Source organism: Lynx rufus, unplaced genomic scaffold, assembly GCF_022079265.1.
Source record: "Lynx rufus isolate CCGP_SWC_20201006 ecotype Redwood Valley unplaced genomic scaffold, mLynRuf1.p SCAF_25, whole genome shotgun sequence".
Classification (NCBI taxonomy): Eukaryota; Metazoa; Chordata; class Mammalia; order Carnivora; family Felidae; genus Lynx; species Lynx rufus.
The window spans coordinates 12,471,094-12,492,129 of NW_025814840.1; the positions used below are offsets into that span (position 1 = coordinate 12,471,094).

Genomic DNA, 21,036 nt, shown 5'->3' on the forward strand with positions numbered 1-21,036 from the left:
TGGGCTTTTAGACAAACATGAACTTTATATTTTATTGATGGATTTAGACCTGTCATCAAATTCATAAACTGTTAGATCTCTCCTTTTTAAGTATTTTTATTTTATTTATTTATTTTGAGAGAGAGTGCAGGGGAGGGACAGAGGGAGGGGGAGAGAGAGAGAATCCTGGGCAGGCTCCACACTCAGCACGGAGTCCATCGTGGGGCTTAATCTCACAACCCTGGGATCATGACCTGAGCTGAAATCAAGAGTTGGATGCTTAATTGACTGAGCCACCCAGGTGCCCCTAGCTCTCTCCTTTTTATTGAGATTATTAAAGATTTTATACTCATTACCAAAATGGGTTTGAAGATGTTTGTATCCAGTGGTATTGATGATTGGATATGGAAGTATAGTATTCTAAAACAGATGGAAAATCAGGGGCCTGTTCTAGGATTGGATCTGCAATGTCTAACGCTTATTTCATGCTTTATTGGATGTGCATCTTGTTTCATAAGAAAAGCAATGCTACCAGGGGCGCCTGGGTGGCTCAGTTGGCTGAGCGTCCGACTCTTGATTTCAGCTCAGGTCATGATCCCAAGGTCATGGGATCCAGCCACGTGTTGGGCTCTGTGCTGAGCGTGGAGCCTGCTTAAGATTCTCTCTCCATCTCTCTCCTCCCCCTGCCCCTCTCCTTGTCTTGTACTTTCTCTCTCTCTCTTTCCCTCTCAAATAAAAAGAAAAGTAATGCTATTGGACCTTCAATTTTACATTTAGAGTGGGAATTACCATGGGTAAAGTGGGAGAATCTCAGGCTTGGTATCAGGTTTGCACTTGGTCTTGTTATATTAAAAAAAAAAGCTAGGGATGCCTGGGTGGCTCAGTCGGTTAAGCGTCCGACTTCGGCTCAGGTCATGATCTCACGGTCTGTGAGTTCGAGCCCCACGTCGGGCTCTGTGCTGACAGCTCAGAGCCTGATGCCCATTTCAGATTCTGTGTCTCCCTCTCTCTCTGCCCCTCCCCTGTTCATGCTGTCTCTCTCTGTCTCAAAAATAAATAAACGTTAAAAAAAAAATAGCTATACTTATATTTTAGACTTTATTTTTTGGCATCTAGCACAATTCTTTTTTTTTTGAATATATGAGATTTGTTGTCAAATTGGTTACTATACAACACCCAGTGCCATCCCAAAAGATGCCCTCTTCAATGCCCATCACCTACCCTTCCCTCCCCCCACCCCCCATCAGCCCTCAGTTCTTATTTTTTAAGACTCTCTTATGCTTTGGCTCTCTCCCACTCTAACCTCTCTCTCTCTCTCTCTCTCTCTCTTTTTTTTTTTTTTTTCCTTCCCCTCCCCCCATGGGTTCCTGTTAAGTTTCTCAGGATCCGCATAAGAGTGGAAAACATATGGTATCTGTCTTTCTCTGTATGGCTTATTTCACTTAGCATAACACTCTCCAGTTCCTTCCACGTTGCTACAAAGGGCCATATTTCATTCTTTCTCACTGCCACATAGTACTCCATTGTGTATATAAACCACAATTTCTTTATCCATTCATCAGTTGATACAATTAATTCTTAAACAGTAATTAGTTATGAGCTATGTTTTCATTCATTTTTTTCTTTTCTTACCTAATCAGTCTAGTTTGTTACCCTTAAAAATGGGGGGGGGGAGCCTTATCTGAAGCAACGTCCTTCCTAAAGGGACAATTTTAAAAAATTCTAATTTTCCTTTAAGAATAAAATGTTTTAACTTTTTAGTTTGAAATAATTTCAGACCTACAGAAAAATTGCAAGAATAATAATAGCAGTCCTCATATACTTTTTATTCAGATTCCCTAAATGTTCATCATGTTTGCTTCATTATTCTCTCTATACACATATGTTAATATTTTCTGAAGCATTTGGGTCTAAGTTACCAACATGGTGATCTTTTACCCCTAAATACTTGAGTGTGTATTTCCTTAAAAACAAGATTATTCTCTTACCTAGCCACAACATAATTAACAAAATCAGGAAATTAACATTAATTATAATACTGATGTCTAATCTGTAGACCTTGCAGCTGACTTAATGTGCTATATACTAAAAAACAAAGTGTAAAAACATAGTGTTGTGTTCATTTCAGGTATACAAAATAGTGATTCAACAGTTCCATACATTACTTAGTGCTCATCAAGATAGTGTACTCTTAATCTGCTTTGTCTATTTCAGCCCCTCCCCCCCACCTCCCTTCTGGTAACCATCAGTTTGTTCTCTATAGTTAAGAGTTTGTTTTTTGGTTTGTCTCTCTCTTTTTTGTTTTTTTGTGTTTTTGTTTTGCTTTCGTAAATTCCACACATGAGTGAAGTCATATGGTAATTGTCTTTCTCTGACTGGCTTATTTCCTTTAGCATTATACTCTCCAGATCCATCCATGTTGTTGCCAAGTGGCAAGATTTCATTCTTTTTTATGGCTGAATAATATTCCTTTGTATGTATATGCTACATCTTTTTCCAATCATCTACCAATGGACACTTGGGCTGCTTCCGTAGTTTGTTTATTGTAAATAATGCTGGAATAACCTAGGGGTGCATATATCCCTTCAAATTAGTGTTTTTATAGTCTTTGCATAAATACCTCCTGGTGCAATTGCTGGATTGTAGGGTAGTTCTATTTTTGATATTTCAAGGAACCTGCATGCTGTCTCCCAACAGTGGCTGCACCAGTTTGCATTCCCACCAATAGTGCACAAGGGTTCTTTTTTTTCCACATCCTCGCCAACACCTGTTACTTGAGTTTTTGAGTTTAACCATTCTAAAAGGTGTGAGGTGATATCTCATTGTGGTTTTGACTTGTCTTTGCCTGATAATGAGTGATGCCGAACATCTTTTCATGTGTTTGTTGGCCATCTGGATGTCTTCTTTGGAGAAATGTCTGGGATTATTTGGGGTTTTTTTTGGTGTTGGGTTGTATAAGTTCTTTATATAATTTGGTAACCTTTTATCGGATATGACACTTGGAAATGTCTTCTCCCAATCAGTAGTTTGTCTTTTAGTTTTGTTGGTTGTTTCCTTTGCTGTGCAGAAGCTTTTTATTTTTATGTAGCCCCTAATAGCTTATTTTTGCTTTTGTTTCACTTGCCTCAGGAGACATATCTAGAAAGATACTGTTATGGCCAATGTCAGAAAAAGTACTACCTGTGCTCTTCTAGGATTTTTATGGTTTCAGGTCTCACACTTAGGTCCTTAATCCATTTTGAGTTTTTGTGCACAGTGTTAAGTGGCCCAGTTTCCTTCTTTTGCATGTAGCTGTGCAGTTTTTCCAATACCATTGTGGAAGAGACTGTCTCTTCCCCATTGCATCTTCTCGGCTCCTTTGTCAAAGATTAATTGACAATAACATCATGGGTTTATTTTTGTGCTTTTTATTCTGTTCTATTGATCTGTGTGTCTGTTTTTGTATAAGTACCATATTGTTTTGATTACTATAGATTTGTAATGTAACTTGAAATCTGGAGTAGCTCCAGTTTTGATTTTCTTTTTCAAGATTGCTTGGCTGTTCTCGGCTTTTGTGGTTCCGTGCAAATTTTAGGATTATTTTTTCTAGTTCTATGAAAAATGCTATTAGTATTTTGATAGGAATTGCATTAAATATGTAGGTTGCTTTTAACATTTTAACAATATTTGTTCTTCCAATCCATGAACGTGGAATGTCTTTCCACTTCTTTGTGTCATCTTCAGTTTCTTTCATCAGTGTTTTATAGTTTTCAGAATATGGGTCCTTCACCTCTTTGCTTAAGTTTATTCCTAGCTATTATTTTTGGTGCAGTTGTAAATGGTATTGTTTTCACAGTTTCTCTTTCTGTTGTTTCCTTATTAGTGTATACAAATGCAACAGATTTTTGTACATTGACTTTATGTTCTGAAACTTTAGTGAATCCATTTTTCAGGTCTAGTAGTTTTTTGGTGGAGTCTTTACAGTTTCTGTATATACTGTCATGTCATCTGCTGATAGTGAAAGTTTGACTTCTTCCTTACCAATTTGAGTACGCTTTATTCCTTTTTGTTGTCTGATTACTGTGGCTAGGACTTCCATTACTATGTTGAATAAAAATAGTGTGAATAGATATTTTGGTCCTGTTCCTGACCTTGGGGGGGAAAAAACTCTCCATTTTTCCCTATTGAGTATAATGTTAGCCGTGGGTTTTCCACATAAAGCCTGTATTATGTTGAGGTATGTTCCCTCTAAACCTACTTTGTTGAGGGTTATTTATCACGAATGGATGTTGTACTTTGTTGAATGCTTTTTGTGCATCTATTGAAATGATGGTATGGTTCTTGTCCTTTCTCTCATTGATGTGGTGTATCACATTGATTGATTTGCAAATATTGAGCCACCCTTGCATCCCAAGAATAAATCCCACTTGATTGTGGTGAACAATTTTTTTAAATTGGTTGTTGGATTTGGTTTGCTAGTATTTTGTTGAGGATTTTTGCATCCAAGTTCATCAGAGATACTGGCCTGTAGTTGTCTTTTTTAGTGGTGTCTTTATCTGGTTTTGGTACAGGGTAATGCCGCCCTCATAGAATGAATTTGGAAGTTTTCCTTCCTCTTCTATTTTTTTGGAGTAGTTTGAGAAGAATAGGTAGTAACTCTTCTTGGAATGTTTGGTAGAATTTGCCTGTGAAGCTGTCTGGTCCTGGATTTTTGTTTGTTGGGAGTTTTTTGATCACTGAATTTCCTTATCGGTAATCAGTCTGTTCAAATTTTCTATTGCTGCTTCAGTTTTGGTATGCTACATGTTTCTAGGAATTTATCCATTTCTTCTAGGTTGTCCAATTTGTGGGCATATACTTTTTCATAATATTCTCCTACAATTGCTTGTATTTCTGTGGTGTCAGTTGTTATTTCTCTTTCATCTGTGATTTTGTTTGGATCCTCTCTCCCCCTTCCCCACCTCTCTCTATGAGTCTGGCTAGAGGATTATCAATTTTGTTGATCTTTACAAAGAACTGGTTTCATAGATCTGTTTTTTTTTTAACTTTCTGTACCATTTGTGCTCTAATCTTTATTATTTCCTTCCTTTTGCTAGTTTTAAGTTTTGTTATTCTTTTTGTAGCTCCTTTATGTGTAAGGAGATTTTTCTTGCTTCTTGGAGTAGGCCTATATTGCCCTAAACATCCCTCTTAGAACTGCTTTTGCTGCACCCCAAAGATTTTGGACTGTTAAATTTTCATTTTCATTTGTACCCGTAAAATTTTTGATATCTTCTTCAATTTCTTAGTTGACCCATTCATTGTTTGGTAGCATGTTAGTTAATCTTCATGCATTGATGCTCTTTCCAGATTTTTGTTTGTGGTTGACTTCCAGTTTCATAGCATTGTGGTCAGAAAAGATGCATGATATGACTTGATCTTGAATTTGTTGAGGCTTGTTTTATGGCCTAATAAGTGATCTATTCTTGAAAATGTTCTGTGTGCACTTGCAAAGAATATGTATCTGCTGTTTTAGGTTGGAATGTTCTGAAAATACGTTAAATCTATCTGATCTGGTGTGTCATTCAGAGACACTCTTCCCTTGTTGATTTTCTGGTTGGGTGATCTTTCCATTGATGTAAATGGGGTGTTATAGTCCCCTATTATTGTATTTCTATTGATCAGTTTTTTATGTTTGTTATTAACTGTTTTGTGTATTTGGGCACTCTCAAGTTGGGTGCCTAAATATTTACGGTTGTTGTATCTTCTTGTTGGATTCTCCCCTTCGTTATTATATAGTGTTGTTCTTTGTCCCTTGTTACAGTCTTGTTTTAAAATCTATTTTGTCCAGTATAAGTATTGCTACTTTGGCTTTCTTTGACATCCATTTGCATGATACCTGTTTCTTCATCACTTCACTTTCAATCTGCAGGTGCTTTTAGGTCTGAAATGGGTCTCTTGTAGGTAGCATATTAGATGAGTCTTATTTTTTTTTACCCACACTGTCATCTGATGTCTTTGGATGAGAGCATCTAGTCCATTTACCTTCAAAGTAGTTATTGATATATATTTATTACCAAGTTGTTACTTGCTTTGTGATTGTTTTGTAGTTTTTCTCTACTCCTTCTCTTGCTCTCTTTCATAGTGTTTTGGCTTTCTTTAGTGATATACTTGGATTCCTTTGTCTTTATTCTTTGCATATCTATTGCTGGTTTTTGATTTGTGGTTACCATTAGGTTTGTACATAACATCTTCTGCATAGCAGTCTATGTTAAGTTGATGGTTGCTTAAGTTTGAACCTATTCTTTCTTCCTTTCTGCCTGACATTTTAGGTATATGGCGTCATTTTTATTTTGTGAATCTCTTGACTGATATTTACATATATATTTATTTTTACTGCTTTTGTGTTTCCTACTTTTTATGATAAGTCTTATAGTCTTCCTTGCCACTCAAAGAGTCCCCTTTAACATTTCTTGTATGGCTAGTGGAGTGGTCATAAACTCCTTTAGTTCTTGTTTGAGAAACTCTTTGTATTTTCTTGTATACTGTGAATGAGAGCCTTGCTGGATAGAGTATTCTTGGCTGCACAGTTTTTCTTCTTAGCACTTTGAATGTATCATGCCATTCCCTTCTGGCCTGCAAATTTTCTGCTGAAAAATCAGCTGATATCTTTATAGTGTTTCCCCTTGTATGTAACTTGTCTTCTTTTCTCTTGGTGCTTTTAATTTTTTTCTTCATCACTACTTTTTGTCACTTTAAGTACTCTGTGTCTCGGTGTGGACATCCTTGGGTTGATTTTGTTGGGGGATCTATATGCCTCCTGGATCTTGATATCTGTTTTCTTCCCCACATTCAGGAAGTTTTTAGCTATTATTTCTTCAGATAAAATTTTTGCCCTCTTTTTCTACTTCTTATGGGATCCCTGTAATGCGAACGTTATTATCCTTGATGGAGTCCCTGAGTTCCCGAAGTCAGTCTGTTCTCATTCTGTGTAATTTTTTTCTCACACCTACTGAGCTTGATTACTTTCCATAATTGTGGCTTCTGGGTCATTAATGCATTCATCTGTTTCATCTAGCCTGCTATTTATTCCAGTTAGTGTGTTTTTAATTTCATTTATTGTGTTCATCTCTGATTTATTCTTTTTTATCTCTGTGTTAAGGGTCTCACTGATGTTTTCCGCTCTTTTCTCAAGTCCTGTGAGTATGTTTATGCTCATTATTTTAAATTTTCTATCAGTCATATTCTATTCTTTTCTCTTTGGTCTCTTGCTGTGCTTTTGTCTTGTTCTCTCATTTGGGACATGTTCCTTTGTCTCCTCGTTTGGTCTAATTCTGTGGATCTGTTTCTGTCTGTTGGGGAAAGTCTGCTACATCTCCTCCTCTTGACAGTAATGGCTTTATGAGGAGGAGGTCCTATAGTGCCCTGCAGTGCAATGTCTCCTGTTCTCCACGACCTTATACTTCAGGGAATGTCTCCTATGTGTGTTGCAAATGCCCTGCTCCTGTGCCTTGGCCACTTTTTTCCTTTAGTCCGGTCGTCTGCAGAGGCTCTCTTAGCCCATTGTGGGCCGTATTCGGTCCCAGACCTGTGCCGCACATTTTCACAAGGTGTGTGCTGCTCTGTTTGTGAGATGAAACCTGTTGCCTGCACTGGGGGAATGGAGGGTGTGTGGGTGGGGCACCAGTTGTAACAGGATCTGCCATGAGCTTCTGCAGAGCCCACGCTGCTGGGACCTATGCCCTGCAAAAACCCATGGGTCAGGAGAAGCTGTGTTGCTGATGTGATGTTTACATTGGTGTTGTGGGGGAGGTGATTCGCAGCCAGGACTGAGGAAAATCTGTTGAAAAGGGCAGATCGGCCAGGCGTGGATGGGTGGGGCTTGCTGTGAGCAATTTAGGTAGGGAGTGTTGTGCAGCACTGGTTCCTGCCGGTGCCTGTGTGTTTCTGCTGGGGGCAGGGAGTGGGGATTGTGGGAGGGGGTTGCGGGGGAAGGAGGGAAATAACACCTGCCTCTTCCTTTGTACCTGGAAGGGTCTCCCAGTGATCCCTGCCTCTCTGGACTTGCTCTGTGATTAGTAAATAAATCTCAGTCCCATGCGCCCTGGGCATTTTTCAAACTGCTGCTTCTAGGCTGTATCTACCTGGGCCGTTTGTCATGCTATCGTTTTAAGGGCAGGAACTCTGCTTCCTAATGCCCTTCAGGCTCTCCCACACCAGAGCTGCTGATTCTTAAAATTCCAGGCTTCAAGTCCTGCTGGTTGTAGGAACTCTTGTAATTTGGACCCCCTGGCTTTCAGAGCCCAATGTTAACTGGGATTGGTCTTCCCTGTGCAGGCTCCCTGGTGTGATCATCTATTTCTCCCCCTCTCCGTGCCCCCCACTCAGAGAAGAGTGAGATGCGCCCTCTTCTCTTCCTTAGTTGTGGAGTTTGTTCTGCCAGTCTTTGGGTTGTTTTCTGGGTTATTTGTGCTGAGGTGAGTGTTACCTAGTTGTATCCCTGGGACGAGGTGAGACCAGGGTCGTCCTCCTCCACCATCTTTCCAGCCTCAATCCCAGCCAGATTTATTTCATGCTTGATTTTAGTCATTAGTTTTACATTTATCATTACTTCTAATAATTCTCTTTTGTGATTGTTACATATTATCCGTGACAGTGATCTGTGATGCCTACCCCAGTATTTCTAAAAGCCTTGTTGTTAAGATTTGCTTAAGTCAAGTTACTGCATTTAGCATCAAACCTTTAAAAAAGCTGCTGAAGATTTTGATTTTAGCACGTTATACTACACTAGTTAGAGGACACACTGTAGCCAGCAGTCACTTTTGGTTAATATTTATTCCGTATTTTAAATTCAGGGTCTGTGGCTGTTAGGTTTGACTTGAGTTTTATAGTCTTCTCTCTTTTGCCTTCTGTTAGATGTCCTCGGAAGCACTGAAATGATAAAATACTGGCAGCACGGAACATTTTAATTGATTAATCTTTTTATTGATAAGGGAAATATCTCTTATCATCATTACTATTATATACATTCTTCCACCTGACAGGAAGATATTTATTCTGAATATTTGGTTAAGTTTGCCTGTGTTAAAATTTATCATGATACATAAAAAAATTTTAAGAGGTAATTTTCTATACCGTAGATCCAGATGTTGAAAATCAGTCCCCTGAATTGATCAGAGTTACCAACCTGTGATTTTCTTTTTCAGTATGGTTTTTGTTTTAAAACTGTGTTTGATAAACCAGCTGTAATGATTTCTAGATTTATTTATTAAAGCCTAAAACTAATTACTGGCTTTGTAGGAAAGTGAGTCAAATTGGATCCACATGCAGATCTTCTGTTAGTAAACCCTGATTACCTAGATTGATAAGCCCTAGGTTAATCCTGTGGACCAAAGAACTGACTCTTTTAGTATTAATCCCAAACTTCCTTCACTATAAATGTCAATTTAGAGCAGAACTTAAGATTGAGCCTAAGATATTTCAAATAACTGAAAATTTTTAAAGCTTCTGTTTCTGTTGTAAGAAAGTTTATGGAAAAGTGATTTTTGTCAGGTTTTTTTAACCTAAAAATTGTGTAAACTATTAGATACTTCATTGAGAATTTAAATTATAGCTAATTTTGACACTCTTATTTTGTATATGTCATTTGGTTTGCTGTACTATGATTTACAAGTTTGTAAATTGGTATACCTCCTTACGATTTATCTTAAAGAGGTAATATGAAAACAGATTTTGAATGAATGTATATTTTCTCATCATGGAATAAAATAAAATACCCTTTATTTGAGCAATGTCATTATTTGTGAAGAAATCTCAAAAAAAAAAAAAAGCGATGGTCATTTTTTAAATTGCTGTTGTTGTTCTTTTAAGAGTAAAATTCCAGTCGGAATTAAAGCCGGGAGTTCTAATAAGGTGAGTCCCTTTTCCTTGAGTATTTCTGCTTTATGTTATGAAATTTACCATTTACTGCTTGACAGTAGTTACGGAAGGAGAACTGTACTGTGGTTAGTTGGGAGTGGGCACATTTTGCCCCAGAATCCCATATTTCCAATTCTTTCAGCAACAGAGAGCTTGTGTATTTTTTTTTACAGTTAAATTATATACTTTTTTTTTTTTTTTTAAGATATTTCAATTCTGTTTTTGGAACCTCTAGAAGAGCTACAGTAGTGTAATGTAACTACAGTGTCAGATGGCCTACTCAACAGGTGTTTTATCATGCATGTATTTTTAGTTTTCGGTTTCAACTAGTCAACCTGTCATATTCAGGATTATATTGTATAAACAGCTATTAAGGTATTAGAAGCATAGTACTTTTCAACGGCATTAGAATACTCCTTTATTAAAGATTACCCTCCCCCCTTTTTTTACCCTTTCCCTTTTAAATTAAAAAAAATTTTTTTTTAATGTTTATTCTCAAGAGAGAGACAGAGACAGAGTGTGAGTAGGGGAGGGTCAGAGAGAGAGAGGGAGACACAGAATCCGAAGCAGACTCCAGGCTCTGAGCTGTCAGCACAGAGCCTGATGCAAGGCTCGAACTCCAAACTGTGAGGTCATGACCTGAGCTGAAGTCAGACCCTTAACTGATGGAGCCACCCAGGCGCCCTTACCCTTGCCCTTTTATTTATTTATTTTTTTTAATTTTTTTTTTCAACGTTTATTTATTTTTGGGACAGAGAGAGACAGAGCATGAACGGGGGAGGGGCAGAGAGAGAGGGAGACACAGAATCGGAAGCAGGCTCCAGGCTCTGAGCCATCAGCCCAGAGCCCGACGCGGGGCTCGAACTCACAGACCGCGAGACCGTGACCTGGCTAAAGTCGGACGCTTAACCGACTGCGCCACCCAGGCGCCCCACCCTTGCCCTTTTAGAAGCATGCCATAATTTACTTAGCCGTGCATGTTTTTATGTAACAGTTTACTTCTAGTTTTTCACTATTATGTGTACATAGTAAAGATCATCATACCCTCTCTCTCCCTGTTCCCTCTCTCCATTTTCTTTTTTCATTTTCTCCCCTGTGTGGTCTTTTGTTTGTGTTCACTCTCTTTAATTTATTTTTGTTTCAGTTCTGAACTAAATACACAGTGTTAGAGACATTTGAAATCTCTTCTGGACTCCTTCCCAATCCCATTCTGTTTCCTCCGTCCCCAGAGATAGCCACTTTTCTGAAACTTACATGTGTCCTTCTGTGTTACTGAACTTTTCTACTTCTAATGCACATGTAGCCACAAGTGACATATAGATCTTTTTATTTTTTATTATTTTCTTAAACATTTGTTTATTATTGAGAGAGAGAGACAGAGCATGAGCATGGGAGGAGCAGAGAGAGGAGGAGGCACAGAATCCAAAGCAGGCTCCAGGCTCTGAGCTGTCAGCACAGAGCCCGACGTGGGGCTCAAACTCACAAACCGTGAGATCATGACCTGAGCTGAAGTCGGACGCTTAACCGACTGAGCCACCCAGGCGCCCAACATATAGATCTTTTAATATGAAGTTTAAACATTAAGATTATGCTTTTTTATTTCTTCAGGTTAAAAACATTTTTTCAGTTACCTTTACGCCACATTATGCTTTTGTCTCTGATATAGCTTTGTTAATTTTAATAGGTAGTATTCTATTTTTTTCAATGTTTTTTTCAATGTTTTTTTTGTTTTTTTGTTTTTTTTTTTTGAGACAGAGACAGAGCATGAGCAGGGGAGGGGCAGAGAGAGAGGGAGGCACAGAATCTGAAGCAGGCTCTAGGCTCTGAGCTGTCAGCACAGAGCCTGACGCGGGGCTCAAACTCACGGACTGTGAGATCATGACCTGAGCTCAAGTCGGACGCTCGACCGACTGAGCCACCCACGCGCCCCAATAGTTGCATGTATTCAATGGTATGATTATGTCATTGATTAGCTCCTCCTCTGTTGATGGACATTTCACTTGTGTTGACTTTTTTGCTATTACATACAGTGAGGCACTAGCATTTCTGTCCTTTGTCTCATTGTACATATGTAAGAGTTTTCCTAGGTCTGTATTTAGAAGTAAGGTTGCTGGGGCATCTGTTATGCTGTCCCAACATGAGATAGTACCTAATACCTTTCTAAAGTGGTTGTACCTTGTTTTTAGTTTTGTTTTTAAATGTTGCTCTGGATATGGTTTCAGTTTTAAGACTGCTGGTTCAAGGATATTAAGCATTTTTGCAGCTCCAGATAAATATTGTCAAATTACTTTCCCAAGATGGTTTTCTCAGTTTAGGTCATCACCAACTTACCAGTACTAATTGTTTTTAATGTCTTAGCTTAGTTGGTGGAAATTTGTGATGCATTTTGATTTGTATTTCTTACATATGTGAGAGATTTTGATGTATCTATGTCATCACTGTCAGATTGCCAGTCGTACTTGAGATTATTACTAAACTTCCTATGAACTTCCTTTCAGTACTCAAAAGTGGCAAACAGCACCAAAGAATTAGAAGATTGTGAACAAGCTAATAAACTGGGAGCAATTAACAGCACATTAAGGCAAGTTTATTTTAGGAGTGTTAAAAAATATTCTCTTGTTTAGTATATTTATATCAGAAATCTTCTGTTTGTGATTTTGCTTCAAGTAATTCTTAAAAGGAAGAAGTTATTTTTATCTTAAATTCCATGATTGCTTTGCTTCCTCCTGTTAGCTGATTTGTTCTTAAATTTCTGGAACGTATGATCAATAGTGACTTTATCAAAAAGTAAAAATTTAGAAGATTGCTCAACTAGCAGGGCTTATGGGTCTATTTTTCCTGGTTATTATAGGAAAAGGAACTTGAACCTCTAAGTGTTTTATAAATAGTAATTCAATCTGTAGGTTACATTTTGAATGGGAAAAGTTATTACCATAACTGTTAAGTTTCGTAGATTCTTTTTCCTATTGACTTTTCCTTATTGTAATAAAAACCTGCTTGGGAAGGCCAGTGTAATTGTGAGGGGTCTCAGATTATGCACTATGAAATGATTGTATCTATAGTTGAATCTGGGGAATGGAGTATCATTGAACTTCTTTTGAATTTCCCTTTTTGTTTAGGTTGGCATCTATGTACTATAACTGTTAAAGGCTTAATAAAGTTAGCAGTTTTATTATCTATTGAAGAACAATTCTATAGAAAACTAGACAAATTAATATAATAAATACTCCCGTGTCCTTCACTCCAGATGAATAGTTGTTAACTTTTTCTACCATGTCCTCTCTGGCCTATTCCCCAATCCTGTTTTCTTTCCTTTTTCCTTAGGAGGAGCTACTCTCATGAATTTGCTGTATACCCACCTATGTTTTTCTTTTTATCATATATATCATCTTTATTTCGTGTATGATTTTACTTTTCCCTTATATAAAATAATACTGTACTTAACAGACTTCAACTTTATACTGTACATTTTGCTTTTCTAGATCTGTCTCATTTTTTTAACTGATGAGTGGTTTTTACCTTATGAATATATATTTTACTTCTCTGTTCCCGTATTGATAAACACTTGAATTGTTCAAATTTTTACTTCTGTAAGTTATGCCACCTTGAGCATCCTTGAGAAGTTTTTTTTGGTGTACGCTAGGAAATTTGTCCTACGCTAGAAAAACTGCTGGATCTTCCTGTTGCCCAGGTGCGCCTATTCGCGTTACTGCCTGATGGCTTTCCAGAATACTCGTGTGGTTACATACTGCCTCCGGGACTGAGAACTTGTTTTGTTCTTCACATCCTTGCCAAAAATGGATAATGTTTGACTGTAAAGTAGTACGTCATTTTTGTTTATATTTTGTTACTAGTGAGTTTGAGCATTTTTTTGATCTGTGTATTGAACATTTATGTTTTTTATTCATTCGGTAAATGAATGCCTGCAATATGCCAGTCAGTGTTCTAGATTATTAGGCATTTAGCACTGTACATGGCAAATTCTTTTTCTCAGGAAGCTTAATATCCTAGTTGGAGATAAGCAGTAACTGAGTAAAATGTATCAGAAGTAAGTAAAATGATGATGAGTGCTCGGGAGAAAAAGAAAACTGAGAAGAATGATAGAGAGCTAAGAGTGGCAGGGTGGGGAGGGGAGGGAGTTGCACTGTTTCCAATGGTTGGTGAGAGAAGGCCACAGTGATAATGGGACATTTGAACAAAATGCCCATGAAGACATAAGTCCTATTATGGCTGCCTGGGGCATGAGTGTTCCAGGCACGTGTAATTGTTAGTAAAAAGAACCTGTGGCAGAAGCACGCCTAGATTATTTGAGGAACCACAGAAAGTCCAGTGTCGCTGGAATACAGTGGTCACAAGATCCTAGGGGTGGACGTAGGAGTAGGGTGGGGTGGAGATCTTGTAGAGCCTTGAAGACGATTACGAATACTGCTTTGAGGCTAAGTGGAATGAAAAGTCACTGGAGGATTTTGAGAGACGGTGTTGAGGGAGGCAGGTGTTCCTGTGGAAGCCTTGTTATGTGATTATTGTAGTGATCCAGTTAAGATATGATGGTGGTTTAATTTAGACTAGGGCAATGGCAGTGGAAATGATGACAAGTGATCAGATTCTGGATGGATTTTGAAGATGGAGCGGACAGGGTTTGCTGTGGGATTTGATGTGAGGTTTGAAAAAAGATAGGAACTGTGAATGACTACAAGATTTGGAACTAGAAAAATGGAGTTGCCATTTACTGAACTGGGATACCTACAGGAGGAACAAGTTTGGTGGAAAATCACAGTTCAACCTTGGACCTGTTAAGTTTGAGCTGCCTATAAGACATCCAGTTGGAGATGTCAAGCAGGCAGTTGGATATACAAGTCTCAGTTTCAGGGGAAGGAGAAAACGTGGGAGTCATTCAGTAAATATATGCTATTTAAAAACTATAAGCCTGAATAAGATTACCCAGGAGAGAATATAACTAGAGAAGTCATCAAAGGATTGGGCCTTAAGTCATTCTAAGATTTTAAGGTAAAGCCCCCGTTCATATTCTTTGCTGTTGTTTCTCCATGGGGGGGGGGGGGGGCAGGGTAAAGGTGGAGTAGGTGTGCATTTCTAGATCATTATTAATTTGTAGGCATTCTTCATATAATATGAGACAATGGCTTGTCTTTTAATTTTGCTTACAGATATTCTGTTGAACAGCAGTTACTGATTTTTTAAACTTTTAAATTCCAGTGTAACTCACATATAATAAAGTGTATAAATCTTAAACGTAAAGGTCAGTTTAATTTTACAGAGTAAATCAACTCTGCAGCAACTATCCAGAATAATGCACTCGATACCCTGAAGATTGCCACGTGGGCTTTCCTAGTCATTACCACTGTCCAGAGTTAACCATGATTTTGAATTATATTAGCAGAGATTGGTTTTGCCTGTTTATATAAATGAACTATTAAGGAATGTATTTTTTTTTGTATCTGGCTTATTTTATTAAACATCACATCTGTGAGAGTCATTCATGTTCTTAAGGTTAGTAGCATTTAATTCTCTTGTCATTGGTATAATATTCCATAGTTAAGACTGCACCAAAATGTTTCCATCCAACTATCATTGATAGCTGGGGTTTTTCACTTTGCAGCCATTACAAAAAAAAAAAAATTTGGTGGATATTTGGTGGTGTTTTTGGTATGCATTTCTGTGTAGAATATACCTACAAGTGGAATTAATACTGGCATGTGGTCTTCCAAAATGACCACTAAAATACATTGCCACTAGTAGTATACGAGATTTCCTCATTCCACGTCTCCAACAATTGGTCTGTAATTTTTTAAACAGCTTTATTGAAGTTTAATTGACATGCAGTGTATTGCACCTACTTGAAATACACTGTTTGATGTTTTGACAAGTGTGCACTCATGAAAATCCGCATTATCAAGATAGTTGTCCTACCCACCACCCTGAAAAATTCTCTCATGGCCTTTGGAAAGGCCTTCATTCCATTCTTTCCTGCCCTGCGTTTCCCACTTTGAAGGCTCCTGCTTTAACACACAGCACCATCTTGACAGGAAGCCCTGGTTTAAGCCCAGGAAATTCTTATAGAAGTAGCTTGGCATCCATCTTCAAACTGACTTTTAGAGAAGCTGGGCAAGGTTCTTTTTTTTTTTTTTTTTTTTTTTACATTTTATTTATTTTTGAGAGAGAGAGCGAGCACAAGTGGGGGAGGGACAGAGAGAGAGGAAGACACAGAATCTGAAGCAGGCTCCAGGCTCTGGGCTGTCAGCACAGAGCCTGATGCAGGGCTCGAACCCACAAACCATGAGATCATGACCTGAGCCAAAGTTGGATGCTTAACCGACTGAGCCACCCAGGTACCCCTGGATGAGGTTCCTTCTAACTCATTTGTAAAGCAAACTGGGCCAGCTCTGTTAGCATTAGGTTAGTGTTGCCTAGTGTTGCTAGGTTAGTTAGCATTAGGTTTTCTGTTGCTGTGGCTTTCAGGCAGGGTTTAGGATGAAACAATAAAGTGTCATCAAATAAGTATGCTCAAAGAAAAAAGTTTGTTTTTCTAAGTCAGATTGTTAACAAGAAAATTGGAATTTATGTCACAGTGGTCTTGTTCTTGACTACTTTCAATGGAAGATGTATCTAATTAAACCTAACGATAGTTATTTTAGCTGTAATTAGAACTTAGACATTCTCGTTTTATGGAATTATATGTTTCAGCTGAGTCAACTAAGATACGAGTATTTCCGTTAACTTTTATTATTAAGTTAACTCAGTATTCCCACAGTGGAAAAAAAAAATCCCACAGTGAATTGAAAACATTTATTGATAAAGTTGGGGTAGTCCAGTCAGTCAGCCTTATATACTTCTCGTAGTGGTTATGTAATGTAGCAGTTTTTCAAATACAAAATAAATTCTTGGCTATGAAAGTAACACATTTAGGAACTACCTGATTTAAACTTAGTACACAAATATTTTTTTTTTAATCTTTTTCCCCCCTATTGTGTAGTGAATAAAGAAGAGTAATAATAGTTCTCTTATAGATGTTGCCAGTCTGGGTTTAAGACAGAGAAGGTCTGAACATAAGTTAAAGTAAATGTAGGTCCAAGTTTATTTGAGAGACTGTGATTGTTCCTTTATTCTCCAGGTAGAGATCTTGATCATAGATTTTGTTAAATGTGAGGTAGTATGTAAAATGAATGATATGTCCTGATTAAAAATGATATTGGTGTTACCAGTGAATATCACATTGGAAGGGACATCCTGGAAATGCAGCTTTTGGTGTTTTTGTCCTATAAATAACAGAAACAAGTTAAAAGAATTATGAAGGTAAATTCAATTCCTGCTTTAGAAAAAAATACCACAATTTCTAAGTTAGGTGAAAAGGCTAGCTTAAATTTTTTGTTTAACTAAATCTCATATATATTTGTAAATTTTCTAGTTAAAGTAATTATCGCAGTAGGGCTAATAATAGCTTTAGTATGAATAGAAATCCTTCACGGGAGAGTTAATATCTGTGTTTTTCATAAAACTTGCTATCATTCCTTCATGTGACCACTAATTGAATTTGTGACACTATCTAAATTAAAGATGTGACCTCGGGTTATCTGTTTTCAGTTATACAAGATGCAGTGTAAACATTTTCAACTCCAGATTTAATCATTTTTTTTTCTTTCTTGTTCCCTCCTTCCCTAGTAATCAAAGCAAAGAAGCCTTCATTGACTGGGCAAGATATGATGATTCACAGGATCACTTTTGTGAACTTGATGGTAATAAAATAAACTATTGTAATTAAATTCTGTTCACTCTAATCCTTTTATAAGAACTTGAAGTCAATGAAAATATACTCAGAATTAGAACTTGAACACACTGGATGTTGCTGTGTGGATCTTACTATTGTTCATAATGGCATTTATTGAGAGCTTATGTTCCAGACCCTGTGCTCAGTGCTTGAAGTGCGTTATTTCTCATCTTTGCAGTTACTTTATTTTTAATTTTTTTTCATGTTTATTTTTGAGAGAGAGAGAGAGAGAGAGAGAGAGAGCAAGTGGGGGAGGGGCAGAGAGAGAGGGAGACACAGAATCCGAAGCAGGCTCCAGGCTCCGAGTTGTCAGCATAGAACCTGATGTGGGGCTCAAAGTCATGAGCTGTGTGATCACGACCTGAACCAAAGTCAATGCATATCCAACTGAGCCACCGAGGGGCCCCTTTGCAGTTACTTTAATAAGTATCTGTTATTTCTTATCCAAGGAAATGGAGTCTCAAAAAGACTAGCTTAGCCAGGATCACACAGTAGCAAGAGGCTGAGATGGGATTCGATCCCAGATCTGAATCCCATATTTTTTTCATCATGACATACCATCTCCTGTGGACCTCTATTTCAAGCCACTTAGTTTAGGTCTGTGAACATATAAACATGTTCACAATGGAATTTTCTGGAGGTCTCAACAAACTAACATAAAGATACCCTGCAGTATTGGGGAGGACTCTAATTTGACTTCCCCATAGCCCTCTTGCCAAGAGTCTGCAGAATGGTACGAAGAGAGGGCACTATTTACCAATAACTACCATGACTCCTATGGCAGAAGGGAATTGGAGTGACTCAGAATTTTTTCTGAGGAGAATATTTCCAAGAGTTTTGTGCTGAGTAGGCTTAAATCATTCATTTGGCCTCTCTTCACTTTTTACCTTTATATTGTGGGTAGTGGAAAAGAACTTGGGATAAAGCCTGCCCATTTGGAGATAGCAGAAGTTCCTCTGAATTCTTAAAGCATATAGAGTGGTCATACTGCTTTCTAGAGGTTTTTGGAAGATTCGTCTGTAGAACTGTGCTGTGTGAATCCAGTCTGTAATGGAGTAAGTTACAGTGAGCTGCTACAGTAGTATGGGAAATTGAGACAAAGCCAGGAAGTGGAACGTTCTCACCATGGTTTATATGGTTTCAGCAAGGACATTTTTAAGAGATCTGAAAAAAGTGTCTTTGGGTATCATAACTCCTGTTACGATATTTAGAATCGGCCAAAGGTTTCGTCGAAGCAAGCCACTGTACCTAGGTTAAGAATTAACGTCACTGCTTACTCTCATTTGCTCTTGGGTCATCATTCTAATTACATTTAACGTTCAACACTCACGGTCACTTCCTGCCAACTTATTTTACCTGTTCGTTATTAAAATAAAAAATTTTCAGTAGTGCTTAGTTGACAGGTTTTTTACATTAAAAATCATTTCTGTGAATATTTCTCTCAGTAAATGATATCAATATGTATTTCTCTTATAGGTATTTAGTAAACAATACTACTCATTGGCAGGGATCACCTGATATGATTAAATTGATGTACTCAATTACCTCATCAATATAAATAGTATTAGCTAATTTTTTGACATTAGCTCCTTTTTTTTTTATTTTTTTTTTAATTTTTTTTTTTTCTTTCAACGTTTTATTTATTTTTGGGACAGAGAGAGACAGAGCATGAACGGGGGAGGGGCAGAGAGAGAGGGAGACACAGAATTGGAAACAGGCTCCAGGCTCTGAGCCATCAGCCCAGAGCCTGACGCGGGGCTCGAACTCACGGACCGCGAGATCGTGACCTGGCTGAAGTCGGACGCTTAACCGACTGCGCCACCCAGGCGCCCCTGACATTAGCTCCTTCTATTGTAAAAATGGAAGAAGTGTCCTAAAAGAATTTATATCGAATCATCCCATAAGATTTTTAGGATGGTATAATTAAAATAATTAGTGGTGTTTATATTTTGTGTAGTCCTTAAACACGTAAACTGTTTTGCTAGTTGGATTACCACTGCTCTTCCGGGTAGTAATGTTCGTGTGTCTCCCAGTGATTTATACGTACAATTTTTAGTAAAAAGTGAAAGATGTATACAATCTGAAGAGAAACCAGAGTATTATACGTACAATTTTTAAAAGCCCATCAGAGTAGCTTTAGAGTCACTGTTGAGTAATTTCAGTTACACTCACTGGATCAAAACAACAAATCTGAAGAATAGTCACCCCGTTTACTGGAATGTGTTTATACGCCCGTGTGCTCGGCTGCTTTGTTGTTGTTCTGTGTTTGGAAAGGAAGATGATCTTCATAGATCAAACGGTAGGTTTTTAAATAATTTAGCAGGTTAAGGTAAGCTGCTTTCCCTGCTCATTTTGTCGTCGTCGTTGCTGTCTTTATGCGTGGCTGGCTGCTGCTTTTGCTTCAGGTTTCTGCTCACATGTCACCTCATCAGAGAAGCCTGCTGTCACCTCCCTGTATGAAATGGTAACCACTGCCCCTCTCTGTCTGCACTGCTCCCTGCTCTCAGACCACTGAGAACTACCTGAGCGTGCGCGGTGGGTTGTTTAGGTTATCTGCTTGTTGTCTGTCTTCTGCAGCTACAGTGAGAGCTCCTCTGGTCCACTACCACACTCGTGCCCAGAACCGTGCCTGGACGTGGCATATGCCACCCTAGTGCCTAGAACAGTGCCTGGATGTGATATATGCCACCTAGTTGTTTCTGTGGTATATGCCACCCTCGTGCCCAGAACAGTGCCTGGACGTGATACATGCTCAATATATATTTGCTGCATGACATTGTTGGTTCAGATATAACTGAAATAGTGTGATTTTTACTTTTATTTTTTCCATTATAACATTAATTTAAACATAACGTAAATTTAAAGGGTTTAAAACAGTAGTTTCTGAATCTGGCTGTGTATCAAAATTATTTGGGGACTTTGTGAACTGTAGGTTCTCCTCAACTGAGTATACTTTAACAGTGCATTACTAGCAATCTGGGATCAAGCTGGTGATGGAGGGTTGTAGGCTCAATCCTGAGCATACAATAGGACTTTTTATCCGTGTCCATACGCAGAAAGCCTGTGCACTAAGTTGGGGTACCAGCACTGGTGTGTTTGTAGGGGAATGCAACCTATGTATGCTGCCCCCCACCACCCATCTAGGTGTCACAAAGTTCTTGCCAGTATGGGTCAGGGGTGGACAAACGTTTTCTTCTGTAAATGGACAGATGGTAAGTACTTTAGACTTTATGGACCATATGGCTTCTATTACAGCTACTCAGCTCTGCCGTAATAGTGTGAGACAGCAAATGAACATGGCTTGTGTTCCCATAAAACTTTCCTTACAAAAAGTACACACTAGACTAGATGTGGCCTTTGGGTTGTAGTTTGCTAACCCCATTCTGTAGGTTAATAAG

General features: G+C 38.2%; 1 protein-coding gene across 4 annotated transcripts in view; it reads left to right on the top strand.

Annotated features, from left to right (window-relative positions):
• The window catches only part of ERO1B (endoplasmic reticulum oxidoreductase 1 beta), an 83,786-nt gene that overhangs the window by 15,903 nt on the left and 46,847 nt on the right, over positions 1–21,036 (top strand). For 3 of the 4 annotated variants that reach the window (XM_047088568.1, XM_047088566.1, XM_047088565.1), the window contains 3 exons: positions 9,808–9,849; positions 12,354–12,436; positions 17,533–17,606. In XM_047088568.1, the coding sequence (XP_046944524.1) occupies positions 9,808–9,849; positions 12,354–12,436; positions 17,533–17,606 (199 nt within the window). The remainder of the gene's footprint in view (positions 1–9,807; positions 9,850–12,353; positions 12,437–17,532; positions 17,607–21,036) is intronic. The other variant, XM_047088567.1, reaches the window with a different exon arrangement.